The 22,103-nt window shown below is 38.8% G+C and overlaps 2 protein-coding genes across 3 annotated transcripts in view; one reads left to right on the forward strand and one right to left on the reverse strand.

Moving 5' to 3' along the window:
* SPAG1 (sperm associated antigen 1) overlaps nucleotides 1-20,947 on the forward strand; it is a 58,896-nt gene extending 37,949 nt beyond the window's left edge. Inside the window, exons 13-19 of one of the 2 annotated variants that reach the window (XM_033126737.1) lie at nucleotides 3,097-3,249; nucleotides 7,316-7,473; nucleotides 10,148-10,280; nucleotides 12,086-12,212; nucleotides 17,906-18,070; nucleotides 19,131-19,499; nucleotides 19,593-20,947. In XM_033126737.1, the coding sequence (XP_032982628.1) occupies nucleotides 3,097-3,249; nucleotides 7,316-7,473; nucleotides 10,148-10,280; nucleotides 12,086-12,212; nucleotides 17,906-18,070; nucleotides 19,131-19,499; nucleotides 19,593-19,724 (1,237 nt within the window). In that variant the 3' untranslated portion in view covers nucleotides 19,725-20,947. Of the gene's footprint in view, nucleotides 1-3,096; nucleotides 3,250-7,315; nucleotides 7,489-10,147; nucleotides 10,281-12,085; nucleotides 12,213-17,905; nucleotides 18,071-19,130; nucleotides 19,500-19,592 lie in introns of both variants that reach the window. The other variant, XM_033126736.1, reaches the window with a different exon arrangement.
* Nucleotides 15,831-22,103, reverse strand: part of RNF19A (ring finger protein 19A, RBR E3 ubiquitin protein ligase) — an 82,732-nt gene continuing 76,459 nt past the window's right edge. The window contains exon 11 of the mRNA XM_033126741.1: nucleotides 15,831-16,550. Coding sequence (XP_032982632.1) covers nucleotides 16,456-16,550 — 95 coding nt within the window. The 3' untranslated portion in view covers nucleotides 15,831-16,455. The remainder of the gene's footprint in view (nucleotides 16,551-22,103) is intronic.

The following is a 22,103-nucleotide window of genomic DNA, read 5'->3' on the forward strand; positions in this document are numbered from 1 at the left end:
GGGAGGGAGGTGGGTGGTGGTTAAAGTAAGTTTTCTGTAGGTAAGTGTTGTGTTCTAAGCCAAGTACTGACCTCCACAGAGACAGACCTAGTTAGTTGTTTTCTTTACCTGGCATGTGAGTGGTAGTGTAAGGGGTATGGGGTGATTTTATTCCAAAGCAGTGATTCTCAAACTCATTTTAATGAGAGGAAACCATGATTTACTATTGCGAACATGTTGAAACATGGATATATTTAAATCTGTATGAACTAGGATCATTTATTAGAAACATGATGGTGTTTTCACTTCAAAAAAGATTGCATACATTTTAAAGGAAGCCTGTTTTTCAGTTTTTCAGTTAATTATCTTTGCTCCTTGGAGAGTTGTTTTGTGTTCCATAAGCCCTTATTACAAGACAAGTGGTAGCAGGAATCAAACATTGAAAATGAAAAACTCATGGCAAAATTTAAATAAAGGGGAGAGGGGAAACCTATGAAATAACTTTCATAAATTTACCTGTAAAAATAACTTTTTATGCATTTGGGGGGGAAAGTACTTGATTTTAGTTGTCTATAAACTCCTGGGGACTCTCTGAAGCAGTTCCTCTGAGATGTTTCCCAGGGAGTGTAAAAAGTGTTGGAGGAGCTCAAGGGGCTCCAGGCGCTGCCCCTCTCCTCACACCATCTTCATGTTTCTGTTTTAGGCTTCCATGTGAAATTTGAAATGGGGTTATGATGCCTAAGCAAACATTTAAAACTTTTATTCTAGAAGTTACTTTTTATTCTCATAATTGTTTATTAGCTAAAAAAAAAAAAAAAAAAAAAAACTTCACTTTTCCCGTCTGTCAGATAACCTTCTTGTGTTATATGATTCTCTGTTTTTGCTTGTCCTTGCTGTTCTCCAACACTTGAAATTAGAAGACTCTTTAGGGTCTTAACTGTGTGACTTGAATAGTTACTGTGTAACTTGAAGCTTTTGTAAGCTCTGGTTTAAAAGTTCTCTGTGTTTGTTTTTATGAATGGATGCTTTTTTTTTTTCCTTTGTGGAATTTCCATTTATAAGCTCATTTATTTTCAGAATCATGGTTAAAGAGAAAAAACCTTGCATTTACTATCCTGGGGAGTGCTAAGAATTCAATGCATCATCTCACTCAGTTTTAGATGCCACACCTACTGCAGGTCCACCTTGAATGCATAAACAGTGCCTGGATTTGGGAACTCTATAGTTAAATGGGGGTAGTCACATTCATGGTATTAATATCCTTTTAGCATTAAACTAAGCTAGACTTAAGACAGTGAGTGGTACAGGTGCCCGGAGATCTGTTTTCTAGCGTTTAAGTTTTTTTACTTGATTTTAATTTTGTTTATTAAATAGCCTACTGGTTACAAAACTAACATGTACCTATTGTAGGAAAAAAATGTAAAACCCAGTACAACCCAAAGGAGATCATTAAAATCACCCACAACCCTAACACCTACCTTGTTTCCCCGAAAATAAGACCTAACCGGAAAATAAGCCCTAGCATGATTTTCAGGATGACATCCCCTGAATATAAGCCCTAATGTGTCTTTTGGAGCAAAACTTAATATAAGACCTGGTGTTATTTTGGGGGAAGCACAGTAGGCAGAGCAAAATTGGTTGTTTTTCAGAGACCGAAGCTAATTAGGTTTAATGACATTGCTAGAACAACTTCTGTGGTGCCGACTCCGGGAGCACACCCACAGGTACTGCTGCGTGTACACTGGAGAATTGTGAAGAAGCCCAAGGGGCAGATGACTCCAAGTTCCTTTATTTGTAGTGTTTTTGTATATGCGGTAGAAAGAGTGTGGGCTCTGAAGAGTGCCTGTCATGGCCCTGGTATTGATTTAGGCGCTGGGAATACGGTGATGCTCAGGACAGGCAGTGCCCTTGCCCTCCTGAAGCTTCAATTCAAAAGAACTGACACGTGGGCATATTGTTCCAGGTGCTTCTCCATTTCCTCACCTGCAAATGTATTAAAATTATCTTGCAGGCTTATGAGATAGATGAGAAAGTCTACAGTGACTAGTGTGTAGTAGGTTTCCATCAGAGCCTCCCTACCAGGTCACTGTAGACGGGAAGAGACAGCCGATCTCTAAGCCTCCTGAGAAAAAAGTGAAGCAGCCCTTGCTCATGCTTTTTCTGAAGCAAGTTAAATGTCTGATATGTAAACTGCTTGGAGCATAAGAGTTAACCAGAAGAGCAAACCTGCAGTCCCCAGTATGGACAGCCTGGTGCATACTCATTAGTGGGTTATATACAAAGTAGCTGCTCATAGAATTTCTGCAGGGAGGACTTCTGTACAGCTTTAGTTAATTTTATTAAAACTCAGAATATAGTACTTTCTTTTATCAATACAATCTTGATTGTATGCTTTATTTCAGAATATAATGAAGTACAGTAAGTAGTGAAATAGCTTTAAACCATTACTTCAAACAAAACCAAGGAATATAACCTTGAAATGTATCTCTAGTGATATTGGAAATACTTCATAGACTAAATGTACAAGACGAAAATTCATGACATAAAGAAATCATTGTATGCTTACTTCCTTGATTCCCTTTGGTCTATTTTTGAAGCCCTTTGGCAGCAAGTAAATCATAATACACTGTATTAAGTTTTAGTTGATTTTCAAACAGTAATGCAAGTTTTTGTGGTACTGTGTTAAGGTGCCTTATTAAATATGTAGGTGCAAATAAAAATTTACCTGGGCCAAGAATCTGCTGAAAGTCTACTCTGCCTGGTGCCACAGTGGGTTCTGTTAGGGTGTAGGGGAGGGTGAGGGTGTGTGGGGGCTGCGGTAGGGGGTGTAGGGGTGTAGGGGTGGTGAGGCACTGCCTGCTGCCAGCGAGCCCGGACTCTGTGGGGGAAAAGGTAAATACCAAAGTGCTTTGGTACTCCTTTAAAAGAAAGGAAGTAACCACAGATTTTATTGCTGTGTTACTCTGGGTTTGCCTTTTTGGTATGTTTCCAGGTTCCTAAGATGAAGTATCAGGTAGGTATGTAGTTGAGAGTCCAGTAGTACAGTATACGTTCAGTTAGTATAAGTTAAAGAGTAATTTCAAAACAAATGACATGTAGTATTTTTGTCTTCTTTAGGGCTCTGGAACTTCATCCATTCTCAGTCAAACCTCTTCTTCGACGAGCAATGGCCTATGAAACTTTGGAGCAGTATCAGAAAGCTTATGTGGATTATAAAACAGTGTTGCAAATAGACTGCGGAATCCAGATAGCAAAGGACAGTATTAATAGGTAACCTGATCTGAGCCAGCTACCTCTGAGGTCTAGATGTATTACAATGTAATTAGATTTTTTTCTTTCCCTCCTTCAAGAACGATGTCTGTAGTGTTCTCAGTTATTTTACATGAATGATTGCCTTCTTTCATTCCATCAAAACCAAATGGTTCTAACTTAATTTCTAACTATCCCATAATACATTCTGAGTTGTCCTCTAATATCTTTATATTTGTTTTCTGGACCATTTATCACTGTTCAGTGAATATTTTATTTTATTTATTTATTTATTTAATAGCACAGGGTCTTTTGTGTTGCTCGAAATGCACAGAATTTAATTTCAGTATTTGTAAATGTCTGTGGGGCTAGGATGGTGTTTTCAGTGATGTCATAAATCAGTGCTAATTATAGGACAAGATCAAAAAATGTGGTGAGAGCTGCCATGTTAAATCTTTTCCTGTGTTCATTGGCACCACAGCTGTCAGTGGGAACATCTTTTGTTTCTCCTCAGGAGAATGGATAGACATCATGAGCCTGCTAGATATTTGTATTATCTGCCCTTTCACTAGACACTCATCTAGGATGAGTGTCAATTTATAATGGTGAAATTGCAAAGAATTTGGATCTAATTTATATTATGACCTACTTACCCCCTGAGTGAGAATGGGAAGGTAAGAATTTCCAGACTTTATAAACTGCTTGCGGGTGAAACTTGAAAATTACTAATTGGATAGCATTTCCAGTTATGTATAATATTTTCTGATCCCATTTGTCCACAGTTTAACTTCTTCAGTATTTGTGTGTTACATTGTGTCCTGTATCAGTCTAGTGTACCATGCCCCACTCCTCCCAAAAAGGGGAAAAAAATGACAGTCTCTGTTTTTAGGCAAACTAGAATATAGCTAAGGGGGGGAAGTTAAAATAAGATAGATTATCACCAAGTGTGAAAATTTATTAGTAAGCTGTGGAGATCACAGAGAGGTCAGGCCCTGTTTGTATGGACTATGGTTGTAGGAGAGAGAGAGCACTTGAGATTGTCTTTCAAGGGCACTGATTGAATATAAGGAAACCTTGAGCAAAATTGTAGAAATGAGAATGGCATGTTTCGGATTAATTCATTTTTTAAAAGCATGCCTTAGCTCCCCACATGGTCCCACTGCACTTTGGAGAAAACTGTTACAACTGTATGTAGCTGACAGCTGTTCTCTGGAGGTTCCATTCTGTGGTCACACAGAACCTGTCTGATCCCAGCCCGACTGGAAGAAACGGATATATATTGGTTAGTGGATCTAGAGTGGAACTAAATCAAACCTTGGGCATTTACTGCCTCCTTGATCTCGAGCGTGTAAAATCAGGCAGTGTCACCTGGGAGCTCTCCAAGCCATTTGCCTGCTGCACAGCTGCCCCACTGCTGGTAGTTTGTGGCCTCATATGTGCCCTAGGGCCCTTTCCTCCTCCTTCTCCAGTTAATTCCTTCTCATCCTTTAGGAGAAGACATTCTTCCTCTAGGAAATGACTTTCCCTGGCCCACCCATCTCTTCCTCCCCACACTGTGCATACATTTTGGGTTTCCTTCCTCATGCCACCAGAATATTGCCTTCTCTTATTATCCATCTTCATATTGCTTGTAAATTCTCTGTCCCTCTCTTTCTGTAAAAATGTTTTCTCTTATTCTACTAGGAGTTCCTTGAGGTCAGGAATTGTGTTTTATCCATCTTTGTAGTTACAGTTCCTTGTACAGTAGATATCCTCAGTAAAAATGTGTTGAATGAATTCATTCTCCAACAGGGCGAGCATAGTTCACTCTTGTTCTTTGGGACTCTTAATTTTAATTTGCCCATCCGTTGTCTGGTAGTCTCCGAGATAGTTGGAGAAAGTAGGATCTTCTCACAGAGTTAGGAATTCTTGTGAAACAAAGTGGGAAGACACCTGAGCCTGTAGTACCTGACAGAGAAGAGAGGCCTGATGAAAAGGCATTTTAGTTCAAAGTGATAGGCTGAATGGTTTAAGGGAGAAGTACATGTCTGAGAGACTAATTACTTTCACTTCTGTACCTTCTACATTATACTTTTTTAAAAAAATTGAAGTATAATTCACATAACATAAAATTAGCTATTTTAAAGTGTACAATTTAATGGCCGTTAGTACATTAAAAATATTGTGCAACCATCATCTATATCTAGTTCCAAAGCATCTCATCACTCCAAAAGGAAACTGTCCCCATTAGTCATTCGTCATTCTCCCTTCTCCCATCTCCTGATAAGCACTAATTTGCTTTCTATCTCTATGGATTTACTTATTCTGGATAGTTCATATAAATTAAATCATAAAATGTACATTTTGTTTTTGGCTTCTTTCACTTAGCAGATGTTTTCAGGGTTCATCCATGGTGTCCCATGTATCTGTACTTCCTTTTTATGGCTGAGTAATACTCCATTGTATGGATGGATCACATTTTGTTTATCTATTCACCAATTGATGGGCATTGGGGTGTTTCTACCTTTTGGCTATTGTGAAGAGTGCTAATATGAACATTCGGGTACAAGTTTTTGTTTGTACACGTGTTTTCAGTTCCTTTTAATGTGTACATAGGTGTGGAATTGCTGGGTGATAGGGTAATTCTGTCTAATTTTTGAGGATTGTATTATACTTTTTATATATGCTCATGAGGGTTCCTTTATACAAATTGACCTTTAAGACGCATTCATTTTTTTAAATTGAATGGTTCATGCTGATATATCATTTTATAATATGATGAGGAGGCTTTGTTTGGTTTTGCCGTACATATTTGTCTACAAAATATTTGCTTTTAAAATTGTGGTATTCCTTTTTTGTGAATCCCATAGTTGTGCTTGCTTTTCCATCTAAGCAACAGCAACTTCTTCTTTTTTTATTTTTTTATTTAAACGTTTGTGCTTATTTTGTTTCTGTCTTCCATTAACCATATTCCTCTCTTCCTCTCCAGGAATCTTATATGTTAAATTTCCCTGCATATACTTATTTACTCCCTGGCAACACATCATCTCTTTTCAGCTGCTCCTTCCTTCCTCTCTGCTGGTAATACAAGTTTTGCTCAAAAATTCTTTTTTCTAAAGCTTCTTTTTCTTCTGCAGTTGTGGATGCTTATATATTATTGTTCAAATTTGTTTTTTACACTAAAATATATGATATTTGGTTATCATTAACAAAGATCACTATTGAAATTTCAGGGAAACTGTATTATATCTGTCTCTATGTAAATACAAAAATTTTTCACACAAAAAGTACCACTGAGTTAACTATTAATTACGAATAAACCTTCAGTCTTGGGGAGCACCCTTTTTAAAACTAGAGTCATAAAAGTATAATATTCTGTATTTTTAAAATGATGAGAAATAATCGGGAATGTTAATCTGAATTTTTATCATGGCTATTATTAGTAAATGTTATGAATATAAGGGCCTTCGTAGTGGACTCCCATGTCCTATTCTTTCATCTTTGTGCATATGTAAAAAAAATAAGGGGATAATTTTAGACATGAAAAAAATACAAGGTAAGAGAATCTTAAGCCACATGTAAATGTTTTAAGAAAAAGCAATATTACATGTGGCAGTTTTAGGAGCTGGTCTTGTACACCTGCTGTACTATACAGTTTGGGCATAGAAATTCTAAAGTACTTCTGAGTGTTCTCAAGAGTAATACATTACCAATTTAGTAATTATATTAAACGTTATGTGGGGACATTTCTTCTAGCCTCCTAAATTTTAGTTTTATATTTCACTTTCTCAAAAAATTAACATTTTATTGCATATACGTTAAACATTTAAACCAATTAGAAATGTCTTATTTACTTATTTATTTTTTTGATACAAAAAGATCTAAAGTTACATAGTTTTGGCAACTTTTAAAAAAGTCCTTTTGAAGACCATTTATGTGGACAGCAAATAGCTCATGATTGTGTGTTTTCTACAGGGAAGTACACAAATGCACAGCATTTGTAAATCTTACTCTTTGTTTTTTGGTAAATCTTAACTTGTGATACGATCTTCGGTAATATAAAATGCAAATTGCATGATCAATAGAGAAAACTCATTTTTCTCTTTAGAATAACAAGAATTTTAATGGATCTCGATGGACCAAGCTGGCGGGAGAAGCTGTCACCCATTCCTTCTGTGCCCACTTCTGCACAATTGCACCCTTGGCGACCTGCAGCAGAAATGCTCCAGCAGCAAGTGGGAGATTCCTGCAGCCAGCACCAACCAGGCATCAGAGGTGGAGGTAGCCTACATTCATTTCTTCTGAGGGTTATTTTGAGCTGTGTGTATATTTTCAGAGTAAAGCAGAAGAATAAGAGCATGAACTGAGGCGTCAGATTAAGTTAAGACTCCGTTTTCTCTCTTTCTAGCTACAGAGTCTTAAGAAGTTGCTACCCACCTCCAGTGTCCTATTGTATGTGAAAGGGGGAAATATTAGTAACTATCTCATGGAGTTGTTCTCAGCAATGAATGGAGATATGCATGTAAAATACTTAGCACGTACTGATTGTGTAAGATTATAGTAACCTCCATAGAGGTTAAGTTAGCATTATTATTAAGAAGAAGTAGCATATAACATAAATACCTACGTAGCAGGCACTTCCTTCCACCTTATATCATGGTTGTTAACATATCTGCATTGCCATAGTACCTACCTCATTGCTTTGTGCAGAGTGTTTAATAAATGTGCCTTCACTCTTTCTGTTTTAAAGCCAGTTGAAAGCAGGCCCAATTTCTCCTGCTTAGGAACTCCGTGTGTGTTCCCAGGTTGAGCTTCATCTTGCAGACACTCTGAAATTCCTGAGCCGTGACGTCCCAGTGGCGAGTGTTAGACCCTCATCCTGTCCCTTGCCTAGAAAGAAGATACAGGGAACATCTGCCAAGGCTTTTGGATGGTCTAGCAGTCCTAGGAAAATGACGGAGATCTCTATAATTTTCTCAAGTCTATTATTAATGGGGACTGGCACAAAGTGTTTGCTCAGTGAAGGGTAGCTGTTTATTATCAAGAGAGTGCGTGTATGTACTAACCATACTGTGGATATGTGACAGCAAATCAGAAGCACAGGTATAAGCCGCTTTTTCTGTTCATAGTGTGCTGATTATCAGGGAGAATGGATACCAAAGGCTTACAAACATTGGGGGCAAGAAAAGCTTGAGGAAAGTTTTTTAGCAAATTGAGGAGAAAAAAATCCGCTGTAGTATTTTATTTTAGGGCTGATGTATACCAGGATTTGTGGGGAGTGTCATTTGACCCCATTGTGTGAGATCTTATGAAATATTAGGTGGAAATATTCTGTTATTCGAAATAAAAGATGAAAACTTAACTAATATTTCATGCTGTTTGTACAGATGGACAAGTAAGATTATCATTTACATTCCAGTTTATACTATAAATTCACTACATCTATCAAGATGTTTAGGTCACAGAATTTAAAGGTATATTTTAAATTTTAAGTTAAGGATTTTTATTTTATGTCAAGTTACTTCATAGGATAAAGCTACTACAGAGATTTAAAACTTTAAATGTTAATAACTTTATGTGTGTTAGAAAACTTAGGTTGCGAGTAACACTTAAATTGTAAGGCACGGTTTTGTCTCATGTAACTGAAAGGGCCCAGACAGGCTCTAAAATCATACACGACTCATCAGGGCTTAGGCTCTGGTCAGAAACAATAAAACCATAGAAGTTTAGGCCTCATGTCTTCATATCAATCCAATGGGAGAGCGACACCATTGCTTTTGGTGGCATTAATTTTAGAATGAGTGAATATATTATCCCAAAGCTGTAGCTTTTTTAATCCTGTTGTTCTATTGGCTTGAATTCTATTGGTTCTTATTTGAATGGGCCATGTGCCCACTTCTGAGCCAGTCCCTCTGATGAAGAAATGTCATGCTCAGATTGGCTTATTATGTCTGTGTTCCTGATCAGTAGGGTCAGCTTCCCCTGAATACACGGGCTGAACAGGAGAGGGGTGATAGCTGCTTGGTACTCCTAGGAAGGAGGTAATGGATCCCGAGCAGGGAGTCAGCCATGATCACTGCAAGACAGTAGGTACTGATAAAAGTTGGGACTCTGATTGAAGATAACAGAAAACCTAGTTGTTAATGGCTTAAGCAAAAAGGTGGTTTATTGGCTGTGATCGTGGCAAAGTCCACAGGTGGAGTAGCTGCAGGGAAGGGTGGATTTAGGACTCAGACTGTCTTCCTTAGCCTTCTATGTTGGCCTTTCTTTTGCTATGTTGGCCTCATTCCCAGACAGACTCTCCCTTTGTCTCACAGGATGGCAACATAGCTCCTCCTTTCATCCTCCTGTTCCACGCGAAAGAGCAAGAATTACCTTACTGTCACAAAAATCTTATTGTGGCTCATTGGCTCTTGTAGGCCCACCCCTGACCTATTAGATTATTGTGGCCAAAGGAATATAACATGCTGATTGATGAAACAAAGATTACCCCAAAAGGTAGGGCTAGAGTGGGATTTGCTTTAAACCACAGGAGCAAAGAGTGGAGGAGGTGTGATTTTCCAAGGAAATTTGGGTACTGGACAAATAACTCTTCAGGCTTTAATGGGTTTGTTCATTTTTCATGAAATAGTTATTTAACCAAACACTAGATATTTATATCTCCAGCAGAGAAAAGAAGGCATACCAATATGGAGAAAATGGTAGAATTACTTGTATTTTATTTTCTAATTTGAAAATAAAAGTGCCAAAATTGTATAATCATTTTTACTTACAGCCAATTTATCTTTGTACACAAAGTTTTGTTCCATTTAGACTTTAGCTCTGCATGGTATGGGATCAAGTTAATTTGCAATAGAAGATTTACTTACATATGTACTTAAGATTTTGTAGACCTGCTTATATGAAAACTTCCTCCTTTTTTATTTTTTGGGTTTCATAGATGAAAAAATGTTTAAAACCCTTAAAGAAGAAGGAAATCAATGTGTAAAGGACAGAAACTATAAAGATGCCCTTAGTAAATACAGTGAATGCTTAAAGATTAACAATAAGGAATGTGCCATTTATACAAACAGGCAAGTTCTTTGTAACCTTATGTATTTATTATGTTAATATTTTTTATTAAGAAATATAGACATATTAATGGTCAAAGTTTTTTCCCAAAGTTCTGAGAATTTATATAGCAAATTGTCCTAAGTTAGTGTGTTTTAAAGAAGTCGGGGCATAAGAGTTCTGGAGAGAAGGAGCACGTGACGTTTGGTGGGCTGGGAGGTCTGTCAGGGTCAGAGTCACGTGTTCCTGCAGGCCGTCCTAACCCTTCCTGACTGTCTGGCTGGCTGTGTCTGAACACTGTCCTCCATGATAGCAACAGGAATCACTTGCCTTTCAAATTAGTGCCTTTCCTTTTCTCTGGAAGTTTGAAGGTAAGGGACCAGCATCTTTGTGCAGTAGGAATGGACAGAGATTTTCTGGAATGCTGCTCAGGTGTCATCTTTACCATATTATGGTAAAATTATCTAAAATATGGTGATTTGGGGAATTTTAGGTAGAGTCTGGGGTGACAAGGAAGAAATATAGTTCCTAAAGAGTAGGGACTCACAGCATGAGTTTTTCTAGCTATTTCAGATGAATTCTTTTCGATTTAACCTCTCACTGCTTTGTTTTTGTACATGTTTTCCTCTACTGGCAACCTTTCTGCCAAAAATTTGTCACTAATGTCAACGGGTGTTTTTCTGCCCTTCTCCTGTTCGGCTCTGCGGTGTTGGGCGTTAAAGGCCACTCAGTTTGCCCTGGAGACTACACTTGCCTGGCTCTCCTCTTCTTCAGGCTTTTCTTTCCCTGGTATCTTTGGGACACTAAAGGTGTAGATCCCTTTTTCGCTCTCCGCTCTCTGGCCATTTCATCCTCTCTCAAGCTCCATTTACCACCTTCTAGTAATGGCCCCCAAATCTCTGTCTCTGAGCTTCGGACCTGAGCACTCCCCGTTTCTGCACTCATGATAGGTTATCATCCCTGACCTACACCTCCCTCTCCCAGTCTGTCAGAAGCTCTTACTTTCTACATTTCTCTTCAGTTGTGAGCCTTTCTCTCCACCCTCACTGCCATTCCCTGCTCTGGGCGACCACCACCTTCTGTTTCTGCAGCACACTTCATGGTGGCCTGCATGCAGTCTTGTTCCCTCTCATCTCATTCTCCGCGACATCAGCCCCTATTTAAAAACCCATCAGTGGATCTCCATGAAGCTCAGCCTCCTTGCCGTGGTTTATAAGGCCGTTCATGATCTGGCCTGCTTACTCTCCCAGCCTCATCTCTGCACTGCTGTGTCATATGGAACTTTTCTTCGTCAAGAACACCATGTTCTCTCTCACTGTAGAACTTTGCACATACTGTGCCCTTGGCCTCCACACTCCCCTCCCTACATCTTAACTCTCAGCCCAGGGCCTTTGCATTGGATAATGTTCACTTCGTACTCTGGGCTTCATCTTAAGTGTCACTTCTTCCGGGAAGTCTTTCTTGACTGCTTCTCCCCTCTCCTCAGCCCCATCAGATCTGATGAGATTCTCCGCTGTGTCCTCCCAGAGCGTCCTATACAGATTTTATTGTGTGTGTTTGTTTTCATTGCCTGTCTCTTCCACTAGACCTTTTTGCAGCCTTTTTGAAGGCTGGGGCTGTATTTTGTTTAGTTGTATCCCCAGTGCCATAATTATAAGTACTGCAAGAAAATGCCATAATTGGAGTAAAGTCTTAGTTTTCCATTGAGAAACAGCTGTGGTATAGAAATAGACTTATTGAGCTATTTTCTGATTTTTATTAGCTATCTAATTTTATAGATATGTTATCTTTACCTTTCATAATTCTGAGTTCCATTACATTATACCAGAGCGCTCTGTTACTTGAAGCTGTGCCAGTTTGAAGAGGCAAAGCAGGACTGTGACCTGGCGCTTCAAATAGATAACAGGAATGTGAAAGCGTGCTATCGACGAGCTCTTGCTCATAAAGGACTCAAGGTGAGGAAATCTTTATTTTAATATATAAATTTCAGCTCTGAGCAAATCATGTGGTTTCCATGAACGCCAATCTTGAGATCGTGGAATAAGAACAAGATTATTCTGGAATTTAATCCCAGTCCTGTACTAACCAGTCCTGAAACCTTGGAATAGGCCTCAGATTTTCCCTAATTATAACATATGTAATTTCTAAGATTCCTTCCAGCTCAAAAATTAAGATTTATTTCCTGAGGACTGTTGTTAGTTGCAATAGGTCCACTATCAGGGACAGGAAGGATTTTTTACTGAATTATTAAAGGCTGCCAGCAATGCCATTGAATTCCTCCAGCAAAGGATTGGGGTTGTCTATGGGATGGGAGGAAGGCATCAGAATGGAAGATGGTAGAGACATAGAGGAGATTGGGAAGCTCATGGTGATTTGGGCCTTAAGCTGGCTGGTGGTCAGTGTGAGACTAGAATGGCATTCTTCTCTAAAAATAAACCACACTGTTATTTTCAAAGAAGGTATTGTATAATTACGCTTTTGTTGATGCACACGCATGTGTGTTTATGCCAATACTATGCTGTTTTGATAACTGTAGCTTTGTAATATAGTTTGAAATCAGGAAGCGTGATGCCTCCAGCTTTATGTTTTTAAGATTGCTTTGGCTATTTGGGGTGTTTTGTGGTTCTATGTGGATTTTAGGATTCTTTGTTCTATTCCTGTGGAAAAATGCCATTGGTATTTTGATAGGGATTGCATTGAATTTGTAGATTGCTTTAGGTAGTATGGACATTTTAATATTTTTCCCATCCATGAGCATGGAACATCTTTCTATTTATTTGTGTCTTCTTCAGTGTCTTAACAGTTTTCAGTGTACAGGTCTTTCACTCCTTGGTTAAATTTATTCCTAGGTATTTTATTTCTGATGCAATTGTAAATGGGATTGTTTTGTTAATTTGGTGATTGACTTGAATAATGTATATTCTCATGTAGCCACCCCACCTACCCCAGTCAAGATAAAGAACATTTGCATCTCTTGAAAACATCCCTTTTGCTCATTGCCCGTAATCTTCCTTCTTTCATCCCCTCACCCAGGCAGCCATTCATCTAATTTTTATCATTATAGATTGATTAGTTTTTTCTTCTGTTTGACTTAACATAATCATAGAATGTACTCATAGGCTTCTTTTGCTCAGCATAGCACCTGAAATTCATCCATATTGTGTGAACATCAGGAAATGTTCCTTTTTATTGCCGAGTTGTATGAATGTACCACAATTTATTTTACATATTCACCAGTTAATGACATTTAGGTGTTTCCAGTTTGGGGCTGTTATGGATAAAGCTGCTATGACATTCTTGTGCACATTTTCTGTGGACTGCCTCACCTGGAGGCCAGGTGCAGGTAGGTGTGAGGCTGGAGAGGTGGTCAGATTGTGAGGGGCCTGGGAGGCCATGCCACGGAGGCTGGGCTTGATCCTGAAGGCAATGGGAACCTCCAGAGGGTGGTAGAGGGCAGCATGATGGATCAGCTTTGGGAACATTGCAGAAGGTGGATCAAAGGGGGCCCAGCATGAAGCAGGGAGATTGGTGAGAGGCCACCAAGGTGACATGCAGATAGATGCCTGAAGGACGTTAATGGCAGAGGGAAGAGAGGTGTGGTAGTTTGCTAAGGCTCCCGTAACAAAGTACCACAGATCGTGGCTTAAACAACAGAAATTTATTCTCTCATGGCTCTGAAGGCTAGAAGTTTGAGATGAAGATGTTGGCAAGGTTGGTTCGTTTTGAGGGCTGTGAGGGAAGGAGCTGTTCCAGGTCCATCCTTGGCTGTGCCCGGCCGGCTTCTCCCTGTGTCTTTAATTTGTCTTCTCTCTATACATGTCTGTGTCCAAATTTTCTCTTTTTATAAGGATACCGGTCATATTGGATTAGGACCCACCCTAACAACCTCATTTTAACTTGATTACCTTTTTAAAGAACCTGTTTCCAAATGTGGTTACATTTTGAGGTCCTGTGGATTAAGGAGTTCAACATACGAACTTTCAGGGGGCACAGTTCAGCCCATAACAAGGTGAGGGAATAACTGAAGGTTGTTTGAAGGTAAAGTTGACAGGACACACTGAGCAGTAAAATATATGGAAGAAGGAACAAAGGGGGTGCCTCCCAGGTTTCTGGCCCTCGTGGCTGAGTGGTCAGTGTGATCGTGGAGGGGATGCAGGAAGAGGGAGAAGTTTGAGGGAGGTGAGGGATAGTTTGGTTTTCACCTTATTGGGTTTGAGATAGTTCTTTTCATTCCATGCCCATTACTGACAGGGATATATCTAAAAATACATTCTGTAAAACTGAGGTTGTGTTGGGAGAGGACGGTCATGTTTTTGTGTAGCGTATTAAATGAATACAGTCTGTACTGAGGGATCTGTCTTTTCTAGATCCTAGATCCACTCAGGTTGCAGTAGAGCCACACCTGTACAGATGCTGTGACATGACCCCCATGCCAGTGGAGCCATGCAACCGACTGCCCTCCCTCTCTCCCTTCTCCTTTGTTATAGGGTTATTATAAAGGATAACAGATGAATACCCAGATGAAGAGGCACATAGGGTGAGGTCTAGAAGGGTCCCAAGCTCAGGATCTTCTGTCCCCATGGAACTGGGGTGTACCACCCTCCCAGCATGTGGATGGGTTCACCAACCTGGAAGCTTCAGCTGCAATGTATTTACAGTGCCCTCCCCTTTTTTCATGAGCAACACATTTGTAAACCTCACATAAAGATTTCTTAGATGGTGTGTGGCACCATCAATTAAGAGGACTCTTCAAAATTTGCTCAACTCTTTTTGAGCATAATGGATTTAGGTACATGACGGTGGGTCTGCATGACTTGTGAGTTTACATATGTCCAAACTCTTAGAGCAGGTTTACCTCATTCTGGCTGCCTGACGCTTTGAACTTGTTTACCGTACTGAAGGTCAGAGGTATACCAAAGGAAAGGCCAGAATTTTGTACTTCCTTGGAATGAATTCTAGAAATTGTACTGTGATGCAGAAAGGTAATCCCAGCTTTGAGTAATCCTATCCCACTAGATTATGAGGCCAGCAGCTTGTTTTTCTGGTTTGACTTACATATCCTGCAGTTTGAGTTATGTGCCAAATGAATTTCATTTCAGGGTCTTCAGAGGCTACAGCCGTTTATAAAATGTGTCGGAAGCCAGGCCTGGGTCCGCTCCCCGAGCGGGCCGGGAATGAGGAAGTGGCACCAGGAGCAGGTGCCCAGCCTCAGCCCTCAGCTGAACGCTCTGCTTTCTCGAATCTTTTGTTTTCTAGCTGGCTTTAAATTTTTTTTCTGTATGTCAGCTTTGAAAAATACAGAGCTTTCTTAACGTACAGCTGTTCTTCCTTTACAAGAAAAGATAACTGAACATTTTACTTTTAGTTACAGTTTGTGTCATGTGTTGAGTGCTGCTGATGTGTTGGGCTTTGGGAGCATAGGAGTGAGTAAGACACATGCCTGCCTCATGGGATCTACAGCTAACGGGGGGCTCCAAGAGCACGGTATCAAAAAGTAATATCAGAAAGTTGTTATTACATTGTCAGTGCAGCTATTAATAGTAAATATCACAAACCAATGTGATTATACTTCATCTTTTTTTATTTTTTTAAGGCCTAATGAGGTCAGTAGCAGCTTTTACTGTCCTTCTTTCTGCCAGCGTCACACTCTCTCTTTCCATAAGCTCTTTTCCCCTTCACTTTGCGTGGCTGCCGTGCATTCTCTGACAACTGGATTGAAAGGACACTCCTCCCCCTCGTTAGTATCCATCTCAACCTTTGCATTAAGGACAGTTCATACTTATTGATTCATCTGTTTACTTGTTTATTATTTCCCTTCATAAGATGTAGCTTTCCTAAGAGCTGTTTTTTCTCTGTGCTCCCAGTTCTTGGCACACGGAAGTGGTCAGTTGCCATCGGTCCCGGGAATGCACCTTCCTGACCTCTCTGTGGGATCGGGCACACTGGTCCCTCTCCTCCACCGCCTCTTTGCCTGATGCTGTCTCCACCGTCCCTGCTCTCCTGCCCTCTTATCACACTGGCCTGCCCGTTTTAACACTTATTGAAGTGCATTTCCTGTTTTCTTAGGTCTCCTCCAACTAGGCAGATTGATCTTTAGGCACAGACTTTTCTGCACTGGATTAAAAAATTTGTATCAGCTCTTGTGTTAGACTTCCATTTCCAAAGCTGTTGCTCACAAATCTTGATTTTTCAGGCTTCTCACTTGAGCTCCACAGCTGTATCACCATTCAGCTTCTGGGCAGTGCTGCCTTGATCATCCCAAAGATTCTCTCTCTGTGTCTCAGGCTCCTCATCTTGAAAATGGGGACAACAAAAGATTGTATTTATGGGGCTATTGTGAGAGGAAAATAATACTTGCAAAATGCTGAGAATGGTAGGAGTTAGCTGTTGTTATTCCCTCAACTTGCCCCGCTGCCCTATTTCCTTACCTCTCAGTGTGGTCACTGCCTAGAACACACAGGATGGAAACACAATGTCATTTGTTGTTTTGTAGCAGGTTCCAGCTGTGCTGTTGTGACACAGTGGTATGTAGGGATTTGTTACTAATAGTACGTAATGTGTACTAATAGTACGTACTAATAGTTTGTAATTTACCTTTTCCTTTTTATAGATTAGAGCAGATTTAAGGTTGTCTTTGAGCACATGACTCCATAACTCTTGCTCTGGTGTGTTGCTGGGTGGAGGGGGAAGAGACGTGGCATTATAGCTAGTCCCCCAGGAATGTCACATAACCACTAGTTTATCTTCACCTGTGCCTCAGCCTCCAGTGTACGCTGTTATTGATATGTCATGAATACTCAAAGAGGTTACACATCCCTGGAATTCGGTACCTCTTCACAGGATTAATTTTCGTTTAATCAAAACATGGGCCTATGTTTTGATAAGAATCAAAACATATTCTTATAGTCTGTACTTGTAGAATATGGCCTGTCACAGCAGACTGATTCTGTGACATCTGTTTCTGCTACCAGATTCTGTGCTGTGTTTTGTTAAGCTTAGATTTCCTTTTCTTTCCCCTCGACCTCTCCAGTGTATTGTCTGACTCTTTATGGAAAAATAAATGTTGACTCTAGCCTATTTGACAGTTTATGACTGTGAAGGGTTTAATGGAACAAGATATTATGGTAACAACATTTTTATAGCCCTTTAATAGGTTTAAAGCACGCATATATTATTTTAATTTATTTATTACTTGGTACAGCCTCATGAAAACTAGAATTCTTATTATTTTAAAGATAAAGACTGAAGCTCAGAAAGGTTAGGTAGGATTTTGTTTAAGTTTTACTGCTAGTAGGTGCTAATATGAGGAGGACGTTCGTTATTTCACTTATTCAGTTAGCATGCAACAAATGCCTACCATGTGGTAGGGACTGTGAAGGTTGTGGTGATACATAATTGAACTTGAGTCTAATAACTCCAGATTCTGTGCTTTTTTTTCTATGGAGGACGTTTGCTGTGTTATGGGTTGTATAATACTATATTTTAGCCCAAGTATTACCTGAAAAGCCCAACTTAATCATCGTGGTGCTAATGGGAACCCACTCGTACACTGTTCACTGCTCAGTTTATGCTCACTCCCACCTGGACTAATCTGTGCCCCTTCTCCTTTTATGTATGAAAATGATTTTCTCTGCCTTTCTACTTTCAGAATTATGAGAAAAGTTTAAACGATCTTAATAAAGTTCTCCTATTAGACTCCAGTATTGTTGAGGCACAGATGGAACTGGAAGAGGTAACCAGATTCCTTAATATTAAGGATAATGCAGCATCATTCAACAAAGAAAAGGAGAGGAGGAAAATTGAGATTCAAGAGGTATTTGGATTTGGTTATCTTTGCAAGTCCTCTTTTGAGGATCTTATATTACATTCTAAGGTCTTATTCTATTCCTATGATTTCTGAAAAAAACTTTAATTTTGTGTTTTTATTCTGATCAATGAATAAATTTTTAACGGATTATAACAACAAACTTTTCCTTTGCCGTGGTAATTAGCCATTGTATTTTCCTATCTTCAGTCTATGGACAGTGTTGGAAGTCTGAATTACTGAGGTTCTTCTTTTCTTTCCCCCACCCGCCCGTCTGCCCTGGGAGATGCTCTGGGAACCCGTGGCCATTGAGCTTTGCTTCAGGGTAGACATGCAGATCCTGACAGGACTGATTTCATTTCAGTGGCCCAGCAAGCTACATCCCATAGAGATTTTCCAGTTTGATTCAGACCCTATTAGCACTCTGAGGCTTCATCAGAGATCTTGGACTACCCCAGCATCAAACCTACCTTTGTGATTTCAGATAACTCAATGTCTTGGGCTATAGCTTTCTGCTTTGCCTTTAGTGAAGGATGTCAGCACATGAATTCCTGTGTATTTGTGAATATTAATATCTCATTTATCATACTACATTTCCACTGAGAGCAAGAGGCTAAAATGTGAGAGAGGCTAAGAAGTTTTTTCCCTCTAAGGAGGGAAGAACTGTTTTAAGAGAATTAAAAAATGTAAGTTCACTTCTCTGTTAAATGTAAGGAAATAAGTAAATATAAAAGTGATGAAAAAGATGAAGTTGTTACAGGTCTTCTTTTATACGGCAGTTTTATTCATGGAAAATTATAAAAATAAAATTTTATTGTCATATTTTCAATGTTAAAAATATTTTTAAACTTTACAAAGGAATACTTTTATGAATGCTATACCTTAAAATTTCTCTTCCTAAAAAAAGTAGATTTATGATTTATTACAAATTATACATTTTTCACTTAGAACTTAACTGAAACATAGTCTGCTTATGTTTTTTCAATTCCTTCTCAGTTTAATAAATGTAATTTGGGATGTGTGCAGTGGCTGTTCTTTGTGTCACATTGCAATTTTTTTCCCCATGAAGGTGAATGAAGGCCATGAAGAGCCTGAAAAGACGTCAGAGGAGGTCTCCACTGACTGCCATCCATCTGTGAAGGGACACACAAGCAATGGGCCACCAGACTGCTCTGAAAAACTAGCGATCGCCAAGCCTAACAATGCCTATGAATTTGGTCAGGTTATAAATGCTGTCAGTACTAGGAAAGATAAAGAAGCCTGTGCACACCTCTTAGCCATCACTGAACCGAAAGATTTGCCAGTGTTGTTGAGTAACAAACTTGAAGGGGATATATTCCTCCTCCTCATTCAGTCCCTGAAAAATAACCTTATTGATAAAGATCCCTCATTGGTATATCAGCATCTTTTATATCTGAGTAAAGCAGAAAGGTTTAAGGTAAGTAGCAAAATATTAATACAGATTGATTATTTTAGGGTTTCTATTTTATAATGTGAATATTTTATGCTAATATAATTTTTTTCCTTTCAGATGATGTTGACACTAATTAGCAAGAGCCAAAAGGAGCAAATTGAACAGCTCTTTGATGACCTCTCAGACAAACCAAACAAACATTTTACTTCAGAAGATATTCAGGCCCTAAAAAGGCAGTATGAGCTTTAAATCAAGATTATTGTTAGATTTCTTCCATGCATGTATGTGTCCCAGTAATGCTAATGAGATGGTATTGTAAAACAGCTGCATGGATAAAACCTGGCTTAGAAAAGATCCCTTGGTCTGGACTAGAAAATATTTTACTTATTTTTATACATAGAACATGTATATTCTATAGTCTGCTTTTTATTAGTTGTAAATATTTTCTTATGTACCAGAGCTAACATCTTTATATTTAACAATAAGTGTATTTGGAACTGGTTAAAATGTATTTTAATTTATAGCATACATTTTCTTTTAATAACTTGTTAAAAATTTGAGTTAAATTATATTTTTGGGCTATGAAAAAGTCCACTTATGTTTGACAGAAATGTATTTCTTTAAAATTCATTTTTAACAGTGAAAATCATTAATAATGATTATTACATCACCTTTATTTCCTGCTAAGATATATACACGTCCCATTTTATACTACTTGTATATTATACAGTCTGCTAAGATGAAATGCATTATATGTCTAGAATATGAAATGATTATTAAATAAACTGTGATTATTAATTTAGAACTATAAGAGGAACTTATTTTTTTCTAAATCAAGAACAAAAATTGCCAAGAATTTCTACAACTTTTTACTAGAGTTTAAAAAGCTACTTTCCCTTATAAATTGTTACGTAAGCAGTAACAAAACAACCAATATAGAAAAGTAAACTAAGCCTGCTTTTCTATTTGAATTATCACCCCCAAATATTTAAAGGCTTTCTCCCCCATCTTTTAACCATGACCATATTTATTCCCTTAATATAAAAGGGAAGGTGAAGAACTCATCATATTGAAAGCTCCTTTGTTAACTGAATCAAAATAAAGGTATTTCTTAAAATACTCAGGTCTTGCACCATAGTCTTTAGTCAGTTCTTTTTCTCTGGAGGATTTTCCTGTTCTTTAGAAGTGAACACAAGTGATGAATATCATTTGTAGTATTTCCATATTCTTTATTATTTTATTTAATTTTATATAATTATATTTTTAAAAATCATTGCGGGTAAATAGTACCTTTCAAACTACGCCATTTTTCTTTAAAACTGTTCTTTGTTCATAAGTGAAAATCTACTGTAATGGGTATTTAATTCTAATCGTCAAGCAAACAAATTGAAACAAAGTTTTCTTCAGTGCTATTAAATTTTTGTAAAAGTATATGATGGAGTGTTAGTAACTTTATAGTAGAGACATAAGGCAGCGTCTTTTTTGTTGACAGTTACATACCCAGCAGCTAGCAGCAAGGGGTTAAGCTTTCCACCAGTGGCAACCTCTCCCACAGAGGAGGTGGAAAACATTGAGTGAATGCAGGCTATCCCAGCTGTGTGGGTTACAGCTAGAGAAATCCATTTCTTTTTCGCAGCATCCAGAGTACTGAGGTGGCACCTCCATTACGGAGAGGAGGGAAAAAAGCAAGCGAAGGAAACAGATAAGAATATCAAAGCACATTAAAGGAACATGGTTCCTGGTGTCTGCTTCAGGACTTCATCAGAAAATATGCCCAAAAGCCTCTGGGAATATCCCACTCAATCTCCCCACCAGGTCTGTGGGTACCCCAAAGCCCCAAGTGCCAAACCGAGACCTCCTCCCACTCTGGCCAGATCCTTGTGTATCTTCCCAAGTGCAATAGTGAAAGCAGATCCAGTAATCGGAGTGTTCTCAGAAAAATGGACCAGGATTGGTGGGCAAGGGTGAAACCAACTGGAATTATAGCACCACTTTCTGGAAAACGAGGTTTCCAGCAGCCAGCCTGGTGAGTTATAAGAAGACAAGATGTAAAACATTAAGAATTCTGCCACAAGAGAGAGGAAGAGTGGAATAATTCTTCCCATTCAAAAGCCAAGGAAACCCCTGTTACAGCAACACCAATGATCAGTAATCCAACTGAAGGCAAGCAATAAAGATTTAAGAAGGTGTCTGCTACTTCAAATGTGAAACCAGCAATGCAGAAACACAAGGAACATGAAAATAAAATACATCACCCCCAAAAGACACCAATAATTCTCCTACAACCAAGCTCAAAGCCACAGAATACTGTGATCTACTTGATAAAGAATTTAGAATACAGTGGTCCTCCCTGCCTTGTCCATGGTTTTGTTTTTTTTGCAGTTTCAGTTACCTGCAGTAAACCACAGTCCAAAATTATTAAATGGAAAAATTCCAGAAATAAACAATTTATAAGTTTTAAATTACATGCTGTTCTGAATGGCATGATGAAATCTTGTGCCATCCTGCTTGTCCTGCTCAGGACATGAAACATTCCATTGTCCAGCATATGCATGCTGTATACACTACACACTGGTTAGTCAGTAGCTGTCTGGGTTATCAGATTGACTACCAGTATCACATTGCTTG

This window comes from Rhinolophus ferrumequinum, chromosome 14 (genome assembly GCF_004115265.2).
Source record: "Rhinolophus ferrumequinum isolate MPI-CBG mRhiFer1 chromosome 14, mRhiFer1_v1.p, whole genome shotgun sequence".
Classification (NCBI taxonomy): domain Eukaryota; kingdom Metazoa; phylum Chordata; class Mammalia; order Chiroptera; family Rhinolophidae; genus Rhinolophus; species Rhinolophus ferrumequinum.